A 19,315-nucleotide genomic window follows, 5' to 3' on the forward strand; every position below is an offset into this window, starting at 1 on the left:
TTGTTGTATTAGTAATTTGGAATGATACAGAACTTTTCATACAAACTGGATGCCAAAGTGCTTTATAGTTCCTGCTGTGGGAGATACGAAAACAGGTAACGCCAAAAGAGTCGGGAATACTCCCCCCCCCCCCCCCCGATGTTCAGAGCTATTTAACTGGCTGGGAACGGCTCCTGGCTGGTTAAATAGCTCTTAACTGACTATCTGCAAATATTCAGCACATCCCTGGCTAAGGTTAGTGGCCAAATTGGGCAGCCGAAGGATCAGGCCTATCTTTGACCGGTATAAACTTAACCGGCCAGCGCTGGATATTGGCGGCCAAAATTAAACTGGATATTCAATGCTGGTCACTGGAAACAGCCTGGTATTGAATATCTGAGAGTTATCCGGGCTGCCTTCATGGTCTGAACATCAGCCCTTCAGTTTGTAAATAAACCAGATACCAACACAAACCCTTTAAACCAACCGAAAGACTTTAGAAAGGATTCATGATTCCAAATGAAGCCAGTTCCACTGAAATAATATTGCTGTAATGGAATCAAAGTTTTTGGCTCTGACATTCAGCTTAGTAGCAGTGTTTGGCATCGTTTGGAGTTGCTCAAGATTCACTCCTGAGGTTTCGTGGTATAACACAACCAGAAATTTCCGTGCAGAGCAGATTATGTCACCAGCAACTGGATCTTTGTCTCTGATACTTTGGATCACTATTCTTGCACATGTGTTCTGTCAACGGACTTGTTTAAAAAAAAAAAAAAAAGTCTTACCATACTTTGCAGTAAATGTCCTGCTTGACAATTGTATTTTGAAATGGCTGCAGATAACTTTTCTCTAAAATAAGAAAAAAGCCCATTATTTTAACTAAACTTAAATCCGCTGCCCTAAACACTACATATAATGAATTCGCTGTCAATATTCAGACTTGGATATTTTTCTCCCATAATAGAACAGAGCAAAAATGTCCAGGGCTAAAAGTTGGACAGTTTGGTCGAGACCTGCTTCAATCACAACTAAGTCACAAAAAGCTTCCCTAGATAACCACTGGACCCCTCCTAACCCCCAGAGATGTAAAAGAAACAGTACATAGCAGCCTCTAAGACAGCTTCAGATGTTATGGCCAGTCCTATTAGAGCAGCAGGAAGGTCCCTGGAGTAGCCTAGTGGACGATGCAGTAGACTGTAGAGAAGGGGACCCAGGCCCATATCTCACTCTAACTGGTACACTTGTGGTGGAAAGTGTGAGCCATCCAAAACCCACCATAAACCTTCTGTACCCACATATAGGTGACACCCACAGACAAAAGAGCTATTGTAGTGATGAACAGTTGGGTACAGTAGGTTTTTGGTGGATTTTGGAGGGTTCACCATACAGTATAAGGGGGTAACAGTGAAATGTGTATCTGGAACCTTCTATGTGTACCTGGAACCTTCTATGTGAAGTCCACTGCAGTGCCCCAGTGCTCTGCTGGGATGTCTTGAGTGGCCAGTCTACTAAAAATGAGGGCTCCCCATACATCCCAATGGCTTGTTTTTGTGAATTTGTTTTCCGAAAATGGTCCTAATAGATAGACACACTGAGCGCAAAAACATCTAGCAAATTGACCATTTTCGAAACAAAATGTTGGGCGTTTTTCTGGTTTGTCAATGGCCATGTTCACTACTGGAGTTTTGAACATTTTCCACAAAAAGTCCAAAATCACATTTAGACATATCAAATGCCCCTCTACATATGTTTCATTAAACTTAACTGCCTCAGACAGCATGATTTGTCGTACAGTAATGCAGCACATAGAGACATCATGAAACTTTAAAGTAATGATGGAAACACATTTAATAGTGCCCAATATCATCACAATGGGCTCCAGAACCGCTGGAATTGTTATTAAGTGATTTGATGATATAGAGAAAATACTTAAGACATTTTCCATAAAAAGAATCATCTGAGATACTCCTGGTCTGGCAGTTCGTAAAGACTTACAGATACTGATTAGGGGAAATTTTCTGTACTGTTTATGGAAATTCTCATTTTATTCAGGTTTTCTTGGTTATTTTTGGATTGATGTTGTTTTAGAGTGTCGACTCCAGGGGCGTAGCCACGGGTGGGCCTGGATGGGCCTAGGCCCACCCAGTTTGGGTTCAGGCCCACCCAGCAGCGGAGTGGATGGAGAAGGCAGCGCTGATCCTGCATCTGCCTCCTTCTCTCTGACGGCAACGCTTCCCAGACGCTGCCTCCGCCGCCACGATCTACCTCCTCCCTCTGTCTCACTCAACAGCAGTGGTAGCGTCGCGATTCAAACACGCTGCCTCCTGCTTCTAACCCGGAAGCGTCTCCTCTGCTATAGCCAGCTCTGCAATTTTGAGGGGAGGTGCACAGGTGGACGGGGGGGGGGGGGGGGGGGGGCGCAGAGGTGGACCGGGGAGAGAGCCTGTTGTTAAACATTTACCAGCACACCACTGTCTAGTGCCCACCCATCCAACCTGTTGGCCCACCCAAAAATTGACTTCTGGCTACGCCACTGGTCGACTCTTTGCAAATTGTGAGCATTATGTGCACAGGAGTCTCTTTCAATTGAAAGGAAGCTCTGGAATGAGGGGGCATAGGATGAATGTGAAATGAGACACACTCAGAAGTAACCTGAGGAAATACTTCTTTATGGAAAAGGTGGTGAATTCGTGGAATGGCCTCTGGGTGGAAGTGGTGGAGACGAAGACAGTTTCAAGAGAGCTTGGGACAAGTTCATAGGATCTCTAAGGGAGTGACAAGGAGAGTAGATGGCCTGGATGGGCAGACTGGATAGGCCATATGGTCTTTATCTGCCTACATTTCTCTATGTTTTTATTATTGGTAACTGAAAAAACACAAAGGGCCTCATTCTAAAAGCCAATAAAAGGATGTTCACTCTGTCGAATAGCATCAAATGCCAAATTTGTTGCTCAGCTTTGGGTGTCAGGATTTATGCCAGCTGAAACCTGGTGTAAATCCTGGTGTGCAAATTGTGTGCAGATCACTGCTATTCTGTAACAATGTGAACATCTTTTGTGAATGCCCCTCCCATGGCCACGCCCCCTTTGGACTTGCACGTGATCCAATGTAGGCGGCCAATGCTACAGAATAGTGCACAGTCAGATCGGTGCCCAAATACTAATTAGTTCCAATTAAGTGCTTGTTAGCTCTAATAATTGAATCATTGGGGCCCTTAACTGGTTATTTTGGGCACCGACCTGGGATCTATGCCCTATTTTGGATGACCTTTATAGAGTCCAGGGGAAGGTGTTATCTGCTTTTTGCTCAGTGGAGGGTGACATGATTGGTCTAAGGAAGGTCAGTGGATAATGACATGCAGACATGAGATATCCGGCTGATGTTTCCCAAGTCTTTCAAATAACAGCCCATCCCCTGGCACTGATGGCTTTCAACCATCTGCCCTTGTGCCCCACAGCATGTCCAGGACCTGTATGTGTCATGTTCCTATATCCAATAATTAGGAAGTTCCATAATCCCTTGAGCTCAAAAAATCAACTGGGAATGTCCTGTGATTGTAGCAAGGAAATTTATCTTCTCACCTGGGTACTTTCCAGATGTGCGTGTACTGCATAAGCGCATTCGGGCAGAACAGCTTTTGATCATCTTCCTGCTGTGTGAACCATAAGACAATGTTTAGATTTTCAGAGATGAAATTGAGTCTTAATTAGGTATTACTAACTAGGATCGCCAAGCATACATGCATGTTTTCCTCCCACCACCTGCCCCCTACCGTGATCCTCTTAGGCAGTGGAACAGGGTGATCCATCAGGGCCATGACTGACTTTAACAAAAGAGCATAGGCACTTAATGCGTTAATTGCTACCAACCTTTGCATTATTTTTTACATTTAGTGCGTGTTGATTCACACGTTAAGGGCATTTTGTGTTGGGGTGGTAGCTAGGCGGGGCATGTGTGGAGAACGAGTGTGGAGAGCAGACCGCAATTAACTCGCAGCATATACCAGACACTGACTGACAATTGTACAGGTGCAATTAAATATCTCCTAAACGGGAGTCATTGTAATTGTAACCAGAGTACTATCCGCTAAGGAGCATGTTAACACGTAACCTGAAGAGGACATGCTGGGCCCGCCGACCTGTAATTTGTTGGCGAGTTTCCCTGTTGTGTGTATTTTGCCTTGGTGGTGTTTGTGTGTTTCTGTTTGCCTTATGTTTGTTTTTGCTTTGTGATTAAAGGTTTCAAAAAACAAACTGCATGCTGGGCCTGCCCCCTAGTAGGTGCTGTGTTAACTTTGCACTTAATCCATGTTAATTTCTTGTGTTAAGGTGCAGTGACTGTTAAACCTAATGCACTCTAGTAAAAGGGCCCCATTTTTCCCTACACAGTATTAGCAAATAAGCAACTGGGGCAACGAGGTTGCAGCGTGTTTTTTGCTCCCTCCCCCCTAACTATAAGGTGTTCTGTTGCTCCTGATTATTTTGGAAGGGAGGGTGGCAAGTTCAGTATTCTCTCAGATGCCAGTTTAGCCTGGAGCCAGACCTCTTTTCCCATCCATCAGGGTTTAAAAAAGGTTTGGACAAATTCCTGGAGGAAAAGTCCATAGTCTGCTATTGAGACAGACATGGGAAGCAATTGCTTGCCCTGGGATTTGTAGTATGGAATGTTGCTACTCTGAGATTCTGCATGGAATCTTATCACTCTTTAGGATTCCAGAATCTTGCTATTCTTTGGGGTTCTGCCTGGACTGTTGCTACGCTTCAGATTCTGCATGGAATTTGCATGATTTAGAGGATAAGAATATAAGAACATAAGAGTAGCCATACAGGATCAGACCAATTGTCCATCTAGCCCAGTATCCTGTTTTCCAAACAGTGGCCAAGCCAGGTCACAATTCCAGAATCTTGCTATTCTTTGAGGTTGTACATGGAATGTTGATTTGGGTTTCTGCCAGGTACTTGTGACCTGGCTTGGCCACTGTTTGGAAAACAGGATACTGGCCTAGATGGACCACTGGTCTGACCCACTGTGACTACTCGTAAGCAGTGGCGTACCAAGGGGGTGGGCGGTCCGCCCCGGGTGCACGCCGCTGGGGGGGTGCCGCGGTGCGCGCCTGTCAGCTGAGTTCGCTAACTTCGCTGCAGCTCCCTCTGCCCCGGTCGGAACAGGAAGTAACCTGTTCCGGGGCAGAGGGAGCTGCAGCGAAGTTAGCGAAGTCAGCAAACTCAGCTGACAGGCGCGTGCCGCGGCTCCCCCCCCCACCGGCGTGCACCCGGGGGGGGGGGGGGGGGTCATTTCGCCCCCGGGGGGGGGGCTGCGCTGCACCCGGGGGGGGGGGGGCACATCGGCGCTCCGCCCCGGGTGTCATGCCGGCTAGGATCGCTACTGCTCATAAGTCATTAAGAGCTGTTTGACATGTCTATGGAAACAGATAGGAAGGCCATGAAATGACATAAGACATAAAAGTGCATTCATTCTGCACCTCCTCAGTATCTTTCCTCTCTCCCCACACCCCTCCCAGGAACTCAGTTCATCAGATAAAGTCCCTCTTCTCTGTTCTCTTCTCCTCTCTTGCCAAGTGCAGAGTAGACCCAGTTCCTTCTACTCTGCTGTGATGCATGTCTAGAACAGACTTCCTGAGCCACTGCATCACGCTTTACAAAGATCCGTCTGATTAAAGGTGCTCCTAAATTTTAGCCCCTTATTCTCCTATTCTTACCCATGTTATTTTTAACCATTTCTGATAATAAACAAAACTCCCAATTCTCTCATTTGTCCCGTGTGTCTGCCTAGAATGCATTGTAAGCTCAGGGTGCAGGGACCGTCTCTTGGGCCTGTGTGCTCGGCATGGTACATGTCTCCTAGACAAAATGTAGTAGTATCCCTTGTGTCTCTGCATGGCAATACACACAATAAAATACGATTAATAGTAACACTAATAATTCTACTACTGATACAAGAAGCATGAATAAATCAGAAGTGTCTCTTTATGACCATATGGAACAATGTCAAGTCATTGTTCTAAACATGTTGGATTGAGGCCTTGGTGGTACCATTCCATCAAAGACATGAAAATGTTATCCTTAAAATTAATGGTAACTGTGCATGCATGATTTACATTCATTTGCATTTCAAATTAAACCCTCTCTGTGGTAGCCAAGCAACAGGAATACCCGTGTCCTTCTCCACAGCCAGCAATGGTCAGGGCTGGTTTTTGCACTACTGGGAGGGACCCTGTGCCAGTAAAACATGCAGAATGCTCACCAGTGCTGGGGCTGCATTTAGGAACATGCAAAACAGTGCAACAAGAGCCCTGCTGCCAGTACAAGGTACAGTAGTGATATACACTGCAGAGTTTTATAAGCGCTTAGATTTGTATAACTGAGAGGGAGGAGTGAGATTATAGATCCAAAGTCCAATTTGGCCTTTCCACTAACAGAATATCCCACGTACTCTCTCCTTACATGCTCAGCATGTAGACATGTAGCAATTTGATATAACACAAACTCCAATTAAGCTCCCGGGGGTTAATTGCACAGAAAGCCCCAGTTAAGACTTGATTCTGGAGCTCAGATTTGTTCCCACATGATGTCTCTAATCAATACAAATAGCTTTTGAAGGAAAGTGATGGGATTTTCTTAGCTGACTTTTATGTTTTACTATTAAGAGTAATTCAAAACCTGATCCTCAATCGTGGGGGTAGAAAATCATAATCAATAGTATTGTACCATTATTATCAATTATTATATATTTTTTTCTCCTGGATTTATGAGCTCAAGCCAGTGTATTGATTGTTATTTAGAGCAGAGATAAAAACAACTGCGGCATATAAATACAAGACTGTTTGCCCTCAGGGGTCCACCGTAACCTTTCCATTGGATGAGCCAAACTCACCTGTCCTACCCTCTAAAAACCCTCTGCTGTTCCAGGATTCTATACTGCACAATCTTGCAAATTAAATCAGACCCACTGGGCAATAATTTTATTTAGGAAATTCTATTAAAACGACCAGCATGCCTGCGCTGAAAATGCGGTCTTTATTATTTATCAATTGTTTTCAGAATAGCAAAATCACATTGAGAGAAGGAAATCGCAGTCTCTTCTGCGTTTCCTCTCAAGCAGTTGCTAGATATGTCTTCTGAAAAAAGGACACCCTTCTGTAAACTCTAATTTGGTCCCAAAGACAGTACACCCCTTCCCTCGGGCATTCTTAAATATGCTGTTCACAGGATCCACCTTAGCTGCTCATTCGATTCAAGAGTCAAACCTCTAGGTGAGAAGCTTGTATCCTTGATCTGGAGATCTCTCACGCATAGGATATTAATATTTTAAATGACATATCCTGCTGATTTTAATTATTTTCTGTATAATAGAAATTACCAACATCTTCTTGTTCTGTATGTTTTACCGAGATCGTAAGCTCTACTGAGCAGGGACTGGATCTTACATGTATTATACAGTGCTACATACATCTAGTATGGTTATAGAAATGCAAAACAGTAATAGCGTAGAGGTAGCTAAGATTCTGCCTGTGCAGCTGTACCAGAACCTTCTCCAATCTACCGGAATAAAGCAGTTTTGATGTTTCACGAACCTACAATTTCCAAAACAGGGGCTGTGCTTCCCCGCCTGACTGTCAGAGTGAGAGGAGATAGCCCATGGCAGTAAATCTGAGCTCATGGTTTGGTGTGGAGCATCCTTGAAAGATACTATTGAAACAGGATCTTTAGGGATTCCCCCATAGAGAAGTTTAAATAATGGCGAAAAAAAGCCAGGAGTGTTCAAAGGGAGAACAGTGTAAAGGATGAATGCAAATTATCCCAATTAACTCCAAAGCAGCCTGTACATGCAAGAAAAAAAAAAAAGACAATTTGAAGTGTTTATATACAAATGCTAGAAGCATTGAAAATAAGGGAGTATCGTATTTTTCGGACTATGAGACGCACCAGACCATAAGACGCACCTAGGTTTTAGAGGAGGGAAATAGGAAAAAAAAATTTGCTTTTTCCCTCCTCTAAAACCTAGGTGCTCCGGTGCGTCTTGTCCGAATCCCTTCCTCCGAGTTCGGGATCGCCCTCCCCCCGGCCCTGTCACCACTTCTCCCTACTCACGCGAATTGAAGTCTCGGCGGCCATTTTGAATCTCGCCGAGACCGTCAGGCTCCATACAGGAGGATGGAGAGCAGCGAGCTGGGCAGGAAAGAGGGGGCTCTTTCCTGCCCCGACATCACTAGACCACCAGGGAAGATCGCGTGAGTAGGGAGAAGTGGTGACAGGGCCGGGGGGGAGGGCGATCCCGAACTCGGAGGGAGGGAGCGCGATCCCGAACTCGGAGGGAGGGAGGGAAATCTCTACCTTCGGACTATAAGACGCACCCCCCATTTTCCTCCCAAATTTGGGGGGAAAAAAGTGCGTCTTATAGTCCGAAAAATACGGTATATAGCACTAAATGATGAGGTAGATATAATAGGCATCTCAGAGACCTGGTGGAAGGAGGACAATCAATGAGACACTGTGTTAGCAGGGTACAAATTATATTCCAATTATAGAGTGGATCAAATTGGGAGGGGGTTACTATATGTTAAAGAAAGAATTGAGTCAAACAAAATAAACATTCTACATAAAACAGATAGCAGCGTGGAATCATTATGGATAGAAATTCCAGGTGTGAAGGGAAGAGTATACTGGTAGGGCTGTACTACCATCCACCAGGACAGAACAAACAGATAGATAAAAATATGTTTACAGAAATAAGGAAAACTGGCAAATTGGACAACATTATAATAATGAGTGGTTTCAATTATCCTAATATTGACTGAATAAATATTACATCAGGGAGTGGCAGGGAGGTAAAATTTCAAGATGTACCAGTTGCTTCTTGGAGCAACTGGTGCACGAACCAATGAGAGGGGGAGATATTTTGGATCTAATCCTTAGTGGAATGCAGGGCATAGTATGAGAAGTAATGGTGTTGGATCCGTTGGGAAACAGTGATCATAGCATGATCAAATTTGAGCTGATATCTGGAATGAAGTTACTAAGGAAATCTACTGTAGCAGCTTTTCATTTTCGAAGAGCGACTATGACAAAATGAGAAAATTGGTTAAAATGAAGTTGAAAGGATCAGGCGTGAAGGTTAGGACCTTAAATCAGATGTGGACATTTAAAAATACCATCATGGAAGCCCAGATTAGATGCATTCCACGTAAAAACAAAGATGGAAAAAAGAGCAAATGACAGCCAGCATGGTTAAAAGGTGAAGTGAAAGAGGCTATTAGAACCAAAAGAACATCCTCCAAAAAATGGAAAAAGGATCCAACTGAAGAAAATAAGAAGCAACATAAGCACTGTTAAGCCAGTGCAAAGCATTGATAAAGAAGTCTAAAAGAGAACATGAAGAAAAAGTTGCTGCAGAAACAAAAACTCATAGTAACACTTTTTTCAGGTATATCAGAAGCAGGAAGCCTGCGAGGGAATCTGTGGGACCATCAGATGAGGAAGGAGCAAAAGGAGCATCCAGACAGGACAAGGCCATAGCGGAGAGATTGAATGAATTCTTTGCTTTGGTCTTTACGGAAGAAGATGCAAGAGATTTACCTATACCGGAAATGGTTTTCAGGGGTGATGATGCGGAGGAACTAAAAGAAATCTTGGTGAACTCGGAAGATGAACTGAGCCAAATCGACAAGTTAAAGAGTGATAAATCACCTGGACTGGATGGTATATACCTCAGAGTACTGAAAGAACTCAAATATAAAATTGCTGATCTGTTTCTAGTGATCTGTAACCTGTCATTAAAATCGTCCATAGTACTTGAAGACTAGAGGGTGGCCAATGTGATGCCAATTTTTAAAAAGGGTTCCAAGGGTGATCTGGGAAATTACAGACCAGTAAGCCTGAATTCAGAGCCGGGCAAAATAGTGGAAACTATTATAAAGAATAAAATTACAGAACACGTAGACAAACATAAAATGGGACAGAGACAGCATGGATTCAGCCAAGGGAGGTCTTGCCTCATCAATTTGCTTCATTTCTTTGAAGGCGTGAATAAATATGTTGATAAAGGTGAGCTGCTTGATGTAGTGTATCTAGATTTTCAGAAAGCTTTTGACAAATTACCTCATGAGAGACTCCTGAGAAAATTAAGGAGCCATGGGGTATGAGGCAATGACCTTCTGTAGTTATTGGACAGAAAACAGAGGGTAGGGTTAAATGGCCATTTTTCTCAGTGAAGGAGGGTGAATAGTGGAGTGCCGCAGGGATTTGTACTGGGAATGGTGCCATTTAACATATTTATAAATGACTAGTAAAAAAGGCCCGTTTCTGCCTCTGATGAAACGGGCGCTAGCGGGCACGGGAGTCCCTTCCCCTCCCCTTACGCTAGTCTCCCTGGTGGTCTAGAGGTACCTGTTCGGTCAGTGCAGGAAAGAAAGAGCCCCCTCTTTCCTGCCCGTAGCGGTGCTGCTAGCTGCCTTGCTGCATCGTGTGGGAGTCTGGCTCTCGGCGTTTCAAAATGGCCGTCGGGAGTTGAAGTCTCGCGAGGCAGCTTCAACTCTTGAGATTTCTTCCTTCATATAAAGAACATGCCAACAGGAAAAATGAAAATGGACAATTCAATAATCTAAATACAAATCTCAGGTGAGAGAAACCTTTCACTCCCTGCTCATGGTCAGCTTCAGTGCTCCAAGTCAGGTCTGTGGGGCTCTGGAACAGAAAGGGAAAGACTGGCCGTGTAGATCAGGCAGATTCATGAAGGTAAAAGTGTCCCACAATAACCTCATTCAAGATGGAAGCAGCCCACTCATGAAAAGCTAGTGTCTTTGGACTCTTAGGTTGGGCTTACCGTGCGAGCCAGGCAGGTCCACAGCGTGGTCTTCTTATGCAACCGAAGGAAGATGTCAGAGGTGGTCTTTTGAAGAGACTCATGGCTGCCCAGCAGGTGATCACTGAAATATTTAGTTAAAAAAATGTATTTGCTATTTTGGATAAATTAATATTTAGAATTGCATGAAAAGATTCTGAAGCAATTCTGACACTGAGTTAAGTGGAAATCATGCAGCACAAAACCTTTTGTTAATAGAAGAGGGAAGGGAGTATTTGGCTTAATAGCCTTTTATGTGCCTGGGATTTCATAACTTGTATGACATCTGTCGCTCGCCCTAAATGATCAGTCTTTTATAGCCTGGTGGTGCCATTCACTTGGAGTAATTACAGTAGGACCAGATTTTACAGTAACAGTGAGATCGTTTATACCCAGCTAATATCATAGAAAATAGTTTATAGCAGATCACAACCAAGATACTAGATCAATGAAAATTCTAAATTACCATAGATATTGCTCTGACAATCATTAACACAAAAAACACATCCAATACACTTAACTGCAAAGATTACTTCTTAATTATATATTTTCGAAACAACAATATCTTTAAAACTTTCTCAAATGTGTTAAAAACCTGGAAGAAATGTAAATTTAAATGGCAAAAAATTCCACAACTTGACAGCCTGATACGCAAAGGTAAGATTCCGCTGAAGGAATGGCATTGAGGCAGGTATAATTAAGATGGAAACAAAAAGGATTTGAATTAGGGGTCACCAACTGGCTGCATTCCAGTTTACCCCTTTGCTTGCGGGGGGGGCTTGTGCAGTTTTTCATAAGGAAATCAGAACGTTGGGCTTGGATCGACTTGTTCAGCAAATACTGAGCAGGCTGCCCACTTCCATCTCCACTGGAAATAATAACCAACAGAGCAGAGACTCACAGAAATGAATCTAAAATCTGCTGGATAAGCTTTCTGAAGCACGAGTGGAGTGCCCTTCAGTTCACTCATGGGGTAAATGAGGCCCATGCTCTGTCCCCGCATGGAGCATCTGGAAAGGTTTAAAAGTAGAAGCCCTGATTAGAAAGCAGGCTTTCCTTTCCAGGCAGTTCATTTGCAATAACCTCAGGAACATTACGATTACTGTACAACAACAGATGACCGTTTGTTAAACAAAAGTCCCTTTATCGTGGGGTTGAGCTGACAAGTTGCTACAACAGTTGACATTAGAAAAAGGGCAGATATATATCCCCTGTCAATCAGAGCATTAACAGGCCCAGTATTTTCCGCTTTTGAAAGCAGGGTTTTCGAAACAGCACCGAGATGGGTGACTGCTTTAAATGAGAGTCCACAGAATCACCAGAACCAGGCAGAATGAGAATCAGAAGTCTGGCTAAGGATTAAGAGACGCAGCTGCTGGACCGCCTGATTGGTTCAAGTCTGCCCATAAGGATAGGATAGGGATCTCGTTTGAGCTGTGTAATATTGCGTTCTCTTTTTACAAAGAGATTCCCAAATGCGCTTCACTGCCACCATTGCAAACTCTTGCTTTATGAAAAATGGGGATTTCTTTCAGTATTACCACTTCTGCCCCCATGACAGCTACTTCTTCCTGTTTCTCTCTGTCACTACTTTACCCCACCCCCACCTCTCTCCTTCCCTCAAGAGTCTCACTGGAAGGCGGTTTCATGTTTCACAATATATATTTTGATATTTGTCAGCTTTTGCTCATATCTGACTTGCAGAGAAAGCCTGGACCTTTGAAAGCTTGAACAAAATCTAATCTCAGAGGGTTGGAGAAGCTGGGTTGGAACACTGGCAAGAGTGTGGGCAAAGAGACAGTGTTGGTTTAAGAACGATAATTTTAACGCTCATGCACCCAAAATGGTAGAGAGTTGTGGAGGAAGACAACAGGGGCAGATCCGCCTCGTAACTTCATATATAAAATCTGATTCCTGTCCACTCTATTAACAAGCCCTCTAACAAGGTCTTATGACAGCTTTATGTGCATAGAATCTCTGGTCACAGAGGGCACGGGATAATAATTTTGGGCAGGAAAGTTCTGTGACTGTAAATAAGTGTTAACTGCAGTAGATAAATAAGCACCCACCATGAGTCTCGTGAAGAGAAGATATGATTTTGCAATTCTTATTCACAGATGAGGGCTTCTGTCTCAAGAATTTCAGGCCTCATTTTACCACTATCTCTGTGCTCTTCACTCTTCAGCAGGTCATGTGCTTTCCTGCGACTTTCTAACTAATGAAGAGGAAGGGCTTCTTCTACCCCAAAAGACCAATGTTTCCCTCCAAATTCTCTTCAAAATGCAATCTCCTGTTTTAATTCCTGTGCATCATGTCCAACTCCATTTAAGGAAGAGTCCTGTAACTTGCAAAGGCATTCTTGGCTATTGACTAACCTTGATGAAACTCCAGCAATATAAGAAAAAAATATGACACTGTCCTACTGGCCCCGTTATTACATCTTGTATGCGTTATCCAGATACACATGTTATCTGAAAAGCTATTAACCCAAATAAAATGTAGGAGTCTTGAGAATACCTCACAAAACTCAGAATAATCCACATGAAGCTTCCCGACAAATCACACAGTGGCGCTTTTACTAAGGCGTGCCCAAAAGTGGCCTGCGCTGGTGTATGTGCGTGTTTTGGATGCACGCTGGTCCATTTCCTGACCGTGCCTGGAAAAAAAAAGAGGATGTTTTTAACGTACCAGAAAATGGACGTGCGGCAAAAATGAAAACCAGCGCGTGCCCATTTTCGGCCTGAGACCTTAATGCCACCCGTTGACTTAGTGGTAAGGTCTCCCGCGCTAACCGGGTGGTATGCATGCAGCATGCACCTACTGCTAATTACCGCCAGGTAAGGGCTCCACGGTAGAGAATAGAAAATATTTTCTTCCACATGTTTTGGGCGTGTGCGAAAAATGGGGCATGCGGTAGCCAGGCTGTAGTGCCGATTTGATGGGAGTTGGACGCAGGGGCGTAGCTACGGGGGACCAAAGGGGCCTGAGCCCCCGCAAATTTCATCCGGGCCCCTGGTTTGGCTGGTGGGGATCCCCAACCCCTGCCAGACGAAGCCTTCTTCAGCGCCGGTCTCCGGCGCAGCCGTGTTCGCTGCCCTGCTCTTCTTTCTTCTTGCTCCTTCTGTGCACGCTGATGCTCCTTTACGTGAAACTGAGAAGAGGAGCAAAAAGGAAGAAGAACAGGGCAGTGAACATGGCTGCGCCGGAGACCGGCACAGAAGGCGGCTTCGGCTGCTGGGGGTTGGGGACACCCACCAGCAAAGGTATTTGTTTGCGAGGGGAAGCGGTGAGGCGAGGTGAGGAGGTGAGCTGTGGCGGTGGGGCGGCACTCAAAATGTGCCCCAACCTTGGGCTCTGGCCCCCTCCCAACGTAAGGTCTGGCTACGGTGCTGGTTGGACGCAGTTAGGCGCCTACGAGCCTTATTAAAAGAACAACAGAGAACTTAACATTTTTCATGATTTTATATGAAGGTCAGAGCTGTTTTCATCTCCCTCCCCTTCACCGTGACTAAAATCCCTATCAAAGTTTCAGTTTCCATCTGTTGTCAGATCAATTTTTCTGCTTGATCACCTCAGTAATCTCTCATAGACACAGTTTCTCATAAGGAATACATGAGCAGACATGTAATATAATCCCTTCTTATCACCCTGCTGAGAATTCATTGGCATATTCTAGCGGGGTGTTACATACGTGAGTTAGACAGAACAGAATCCCACGTCCATCATAACTGCCAAGCAAATCTATGATCAGATGCTGCCCTTGCAGAACCTGATTTCACCGTGTGTTTATTTCAGAGAAAAGCAAGCCTCGGTCCTGCATATTCTGTCAGGTGTCGGAGAGACCAGAGTCCACCCAAATAGATAGTTCAGGCTACAAATGTACAGTTTTGGACAGCGCTGAAATCAGAAGACTTCTAAATGCTTATGTTTTGAAAATTTGATGATCTTAGGAATTGCAAAAAAGTGGAGGGAAAACCAGAAATGAACTGGGATCTGGATAGCTTTTCTGGGTGCTTATGCTTCTTTTATTGGATTTAACACAATGCCTGAAAACCTGCCCCTTAGAGCCTTGGTAGACTGAGAAATCATGTACTACCACTGACTTTGTAATTAAGAATTTACTTTCCTTCACCCTCTGAATTTTTGCCCTGGTGGGACATTTTGCACTCCTTCATGGGCATGTTGTTCCAGGACAGTGAAGCATATGATGAGCACAGATTGGTCAGCGTTGTATGGCTCACAAGGTTGGCGACCGATTTAGTAATACTATTGCTTCTCATTTCTAGACATACACAGCACCGTACATGTTATATGTAGGTACTTTCTCTGATACTAGGCGGACTCACAATCGAAGGTGTTTTTTTGTACCTGGGGAAGTGGAGGGTTAAGTGACTTGCCCAAGGACACAAGGAGCTGCAGTGGGAATCGAACCCAGGACGCCAGGATTTCAGCTCACTACACTAACTATTAGGCTACTCCTCCACTCCAAGACAGACAAGACCAGGCTCTGATGAGAAATTAACTCATGCCCCGTGATCTGGACACTGAGCTACCACTCCATTTCAGCTGAAGCAGAGAGAGGGGTCTTCTAAACGGAGGCATTTAAATGCAGGTCATCCACTCTCGTTCTCTGGGTGGTTTTCTTTGCGATGGTAAATCTCCCTCTTTGCATCTCTGCCAGAATGGAAAGCAGAACCTGTTCACTCAGATGGAAGGTCACATCCTTGTTCCTTGCAGTAATGGCGCTATCTAGACCACGGCACATTGTATGCTTCGATCCTGCATTATTTACTAGCAGACTTGACTACTGTAATGTTATCTACTCGGGCTGCAACTGTTCATTAGTAAAGAAAATGCAAAACAGTGCTATGAGGCTGTAATGGAAGTGAATTTTAAAGATTGTTTTTCATCTCTGTCTTGACCGAGCAGTGCACTCGGGGTCTGTATTGTTGATTAGAAGTAATTCTGTTTAAAAAAAATGATTGTTTAACTTTGATTGTGTGAAAATAAGTTGGAATGCAGAAGATAAGACACAGCTCTAATTAATTTGGTATGTGAAGGGGAGGATGGCACTTGTTTTCCAGGCCCAGCTTGGCCACCTGGACTTGGAGAGCATGTGACCATGTTCCCACAGTATGGCTTGTTTACCTAAACAGAGAAGCATTCTGTAATTTTCCCTTAGCTCTGAACATGAGTTTTGAGCCTAATAAAAATGGGAGTTTCTTTCAGTGAAATCGGGAGCTCATCTGTGAGTAACGTACGTACTGCGCAGAGGACTTGTTCCTGGTCTAAAAAGGTCCTGGCTTTTGCTGTAAAGGGCCCCCCAGCTGATGATAAGAGCCTGGATGATGTAAGGACCAGTGATGATTGTATGTATAGTGTATTATTATTTCCTTTCCTGGTCTAAGAACTCTTAGCATTGCTTAGATGTAGAGACCAGTGATGTAATGATTGTTTATATAGCTAATCATTGTATATACCTTAATCATTGTAGAATTTAGCACCTCTAATAAAGGTTTCATTTATATAATACGAATCCAAAAGAATCCACGGTAATTATTGAGTGTGTTAGTGAGACAAGCTGTAAATTCATAGCAGTGCAGAGGGTTTCTCTGCAAAGCACATCGGTTAGACTATATTTCCCCTACTTTTCAAATTTCACCATTGGCTACCCATAGAACAACAGATTATTTTCAAGGTTCTTACGCTTACCTTTCAAGCCCTCCGCATTGGCATCCCCCTGTACCTCTCATCACTCACTATCCCCTACTGTCCTTCCCGCTCCCTTCGTTCACTTAATGACCATCGTCTCGTCCTCCCTAACCCAAAACCAGCTGTTCTAGAATGTAAACAACATCGTGTATTGTACTTTGTTGCACCAGCCCTTTGGAACTCTTTGCCCCCCCCCCCCCCCCCAAATATCCGTACAGCATCTTCTGGAAAGATAGTCAAATCCCTACTTAAGTCCTGGCTTTTTCCATCAAGCCTTTTCCATAATTTGAATTAAGTGTTTTTCGGTGTTTCACTGTGTGTAATGGTCTTTTTTTTTTTCGTTTGGTTTTGCTATTCAGCCTGCTCTCTTTTCTTCTTTCCTTTCCTATTTAAACTTGTAGCTCTATTCCTGTGTGTTATATGTTTCATTTTTTGACGTGTACAACACTTTGAACTATACTTTAGCAAAGGCGGTATAGTAAGTCTAAATAAATAAATAAAAGGAAGCAAGAGGAGATGTTACAGCCTCGCTGGGACCAGCTGAACCAGTTCTGGCTCTGTCTCACTGAAGGCAGGAAACAGAACATTGGGTTGCTTTTCTTACAAGTCCCTACACGTGAAAAGCTAAAACCACGTCTAGTTCAGCTGGTCCTTCATGAAATGTAGTGATGACATCCAGTCTTCAAATAGGCGACACGAGGGACCATCCTTTTTTCATTCCCTACATTCTTGTGCTCCTTTTTCCCCAACTCAACAGCTCCCTCTGCTGTACCTTTGTCTAAACGTACAGTAGGATATTTGAACCAGAAACCACTACAGAAATTGCTCCATAATCATGGTTCACAGTTCAGGCAGTGTATTCAGCATTGGAGGAAATAATTCCTTAAAGCTATGATTGAAACTCTGCTAAAGATGTAAGTGCAGATAATGAGCTGGACTCCTTGTTTTTTTACAATTGCTCTTGACCTATTATTGAAGTGGTGGGAGGTCACTGGGGTGCGCGGACGGCTGGGAGCCGATTTACGTCTTTCTTTGCAGTCACTTACCCTGGTTGTGTATGTACACAGTCCTGCGATGTCTGGTAACACTGTAGACATGATATGTGGTTGCAGTTATTTAGGGAGAGGTACCTCTGGCTTCCACACGGATTCGCTTTATCACCGCTTTTATTCAGAATGTGTTAATGAACACTGGCTGGTGTTATAATGCAGTTATCATATTTCACAGATTATATCCTGTTATATAAGAGTTGGAGGTGCCGGCTAGTTCTTAAATGCATATGTGTGCCCAGAGGGGTGAGGTATTTATATAGATTCTCACAAATTAAAATGTCAGAGCTCCTGTTGTATTTTAGATTGTCTAGAAGTTTTTTTTTAACTACTTTGCTTATAATAAACTTACATTTGAATACGCTCAGTTTGGCAAAGAGTTGTCAGGGGAAACAATGTGGAGTCTGTGTTATAGAACTGCAGGTTTTATATTGAGATTCTGTCCAGTTTTGTGAATCCAGATTTCACTCACTCGTAGCAGAATCAGTTCAATGATGCTATAAATGATACTGGTGGTTTTACTGGGTGAGATAAAAATAACTGGGAGGTTATGCGTGGGATAAGCATAAAGGAATCCTGTGCAGAAGGAATGGATCCTCAGGAGCTTAGTCAAGATCGAGAGGCGGGGCTGGTGGTTGGGAGGTGGGGATAGTGCTGGGCAGACTTATACGGTCTGTGCCGGGGCTGGTGGTTGGGAGGCGGGGATAGTGCTGGGCAGACTTATATGGTCTGTGCCAGAGCCGGTGGTGGGAGGCGGGGATAGTGCTGGGGGCAGACTTATAAGGTATGTGCCAGAGCCGGTAGTTGGGAGGCGGGGCTGGTGGTTGGGAGGCAGGGATAATGCTGGGCAGACATATACGGTCTGTGCCGGGGCTGGTGGTTGGGAGGCGGGGATAGTGCTGGGCAGACTTATATGGTCTGTGCCAGAGCCAGTGGTGGGAGGCGGGGATAGTGCTGGGGGCAGACTTATAAGGTATGTGCCAGAGCCGGTAGTTGGGAGGCGGGGCTGGTGGTTGGGAGGCAGGGATAGTGCTGGGCAGACTTATACGGTCTGTGCCAGAGCCGGTGGTTGGGAGGTGGGGCTGGTGGTTGGGAGGCGGGGATAGTGCTGGGCAGACTTATATGGTCTGTGCCAGAGCCGGTGGTGGGAGGCGGGGATAGTGCTGGGCAGACTTATAAGGTATGTGCCAGAGCCGGTGGTTGGGAGGTGGGGCTGGTGGTTGGGAGGCGGGGATAGTGCTGGGCAGACTTATACGGTCTGTGCCCTGAAGAGCACAGGTACAAATCAAAGTAGGGTATACACAAAAATTAGCACATATGAGTTATCTTGTTGGGCAGACTGGATGGACTGTGCAGGTCTTTTTCTGCCGTCATCTACTATGTTACTATGTTACTATGTATGTTTATGCACAGATGGCTCTAGGATATTCTTTTTTTGTAATGTCGTTAATTAAAAGTGGGGGATGTTGGCATGTAGAGGTGGGCTTTTGGCTTTTCTCCTTCCATACCTAACGCCACCGTCCTCCCTTATTCCACCCAATGGACTTTAGTTACCCCAACGTCTCTGTCTACATGACTACTACTACTATTTATCATGCTTATTGCCCTACTAGACGTATGCAGTGCTGTACACTAAACACATATGAGACAGTCCCTGCTCAACAGAGCTTACCATCTAATCAGGACAGACAAACAGGATAAATAAAGGATGAGGG

The 19,315-nt window shown here is 44.3% G+C and overlaps 1 protein-coding gene across 1 annotated transcript in view; it reads right to left on the bottom strand.

The window, feature by feature from the left end:
- PIK3C2G (phosphatidylinositol-4-phosphate 3-kinase catalytic subunit type 2 gamma) overlaps positions 1–19,315 on the bottom strand; it is a 170,973-nt gene that overhangs the window by 136,514 nt on the left and 15,144 nt on the right. Inside the window, exons 6-8 of the mRNA XM_030215213.1 lie at positions 10,822–10,924; positions 3,561–3,631; positions 765–828 (exon numbers count right to left, since the gene is read on the bottom strand). Coding sequence (XP_030071073.1) covers positions 765–828; positions 3,561–3,631; positions 10,822–10,924 — 238 coding nt within the window. The remainder of the gene's footprint in view (positions 1–764; positions 829–3,560; positions 3,632–10,821; positions 10,925–19,315) is intronic.

This window comes from Microcaecilia unicolor, chromosome 9 (genome assembly GCF_901765095.1).
Source record: "Microcaecilia unicolor chromosome 9, aMicUni1.1, whole genome shotgun sequence".
In the NCBI taxonomy this organism is placed as follows: Eukaryota; Metazoa; Chordata; class Amphibia; order Gymnophiona; family Siphonopidae; genus Microcaecilia; species Microcaecilia unicolor.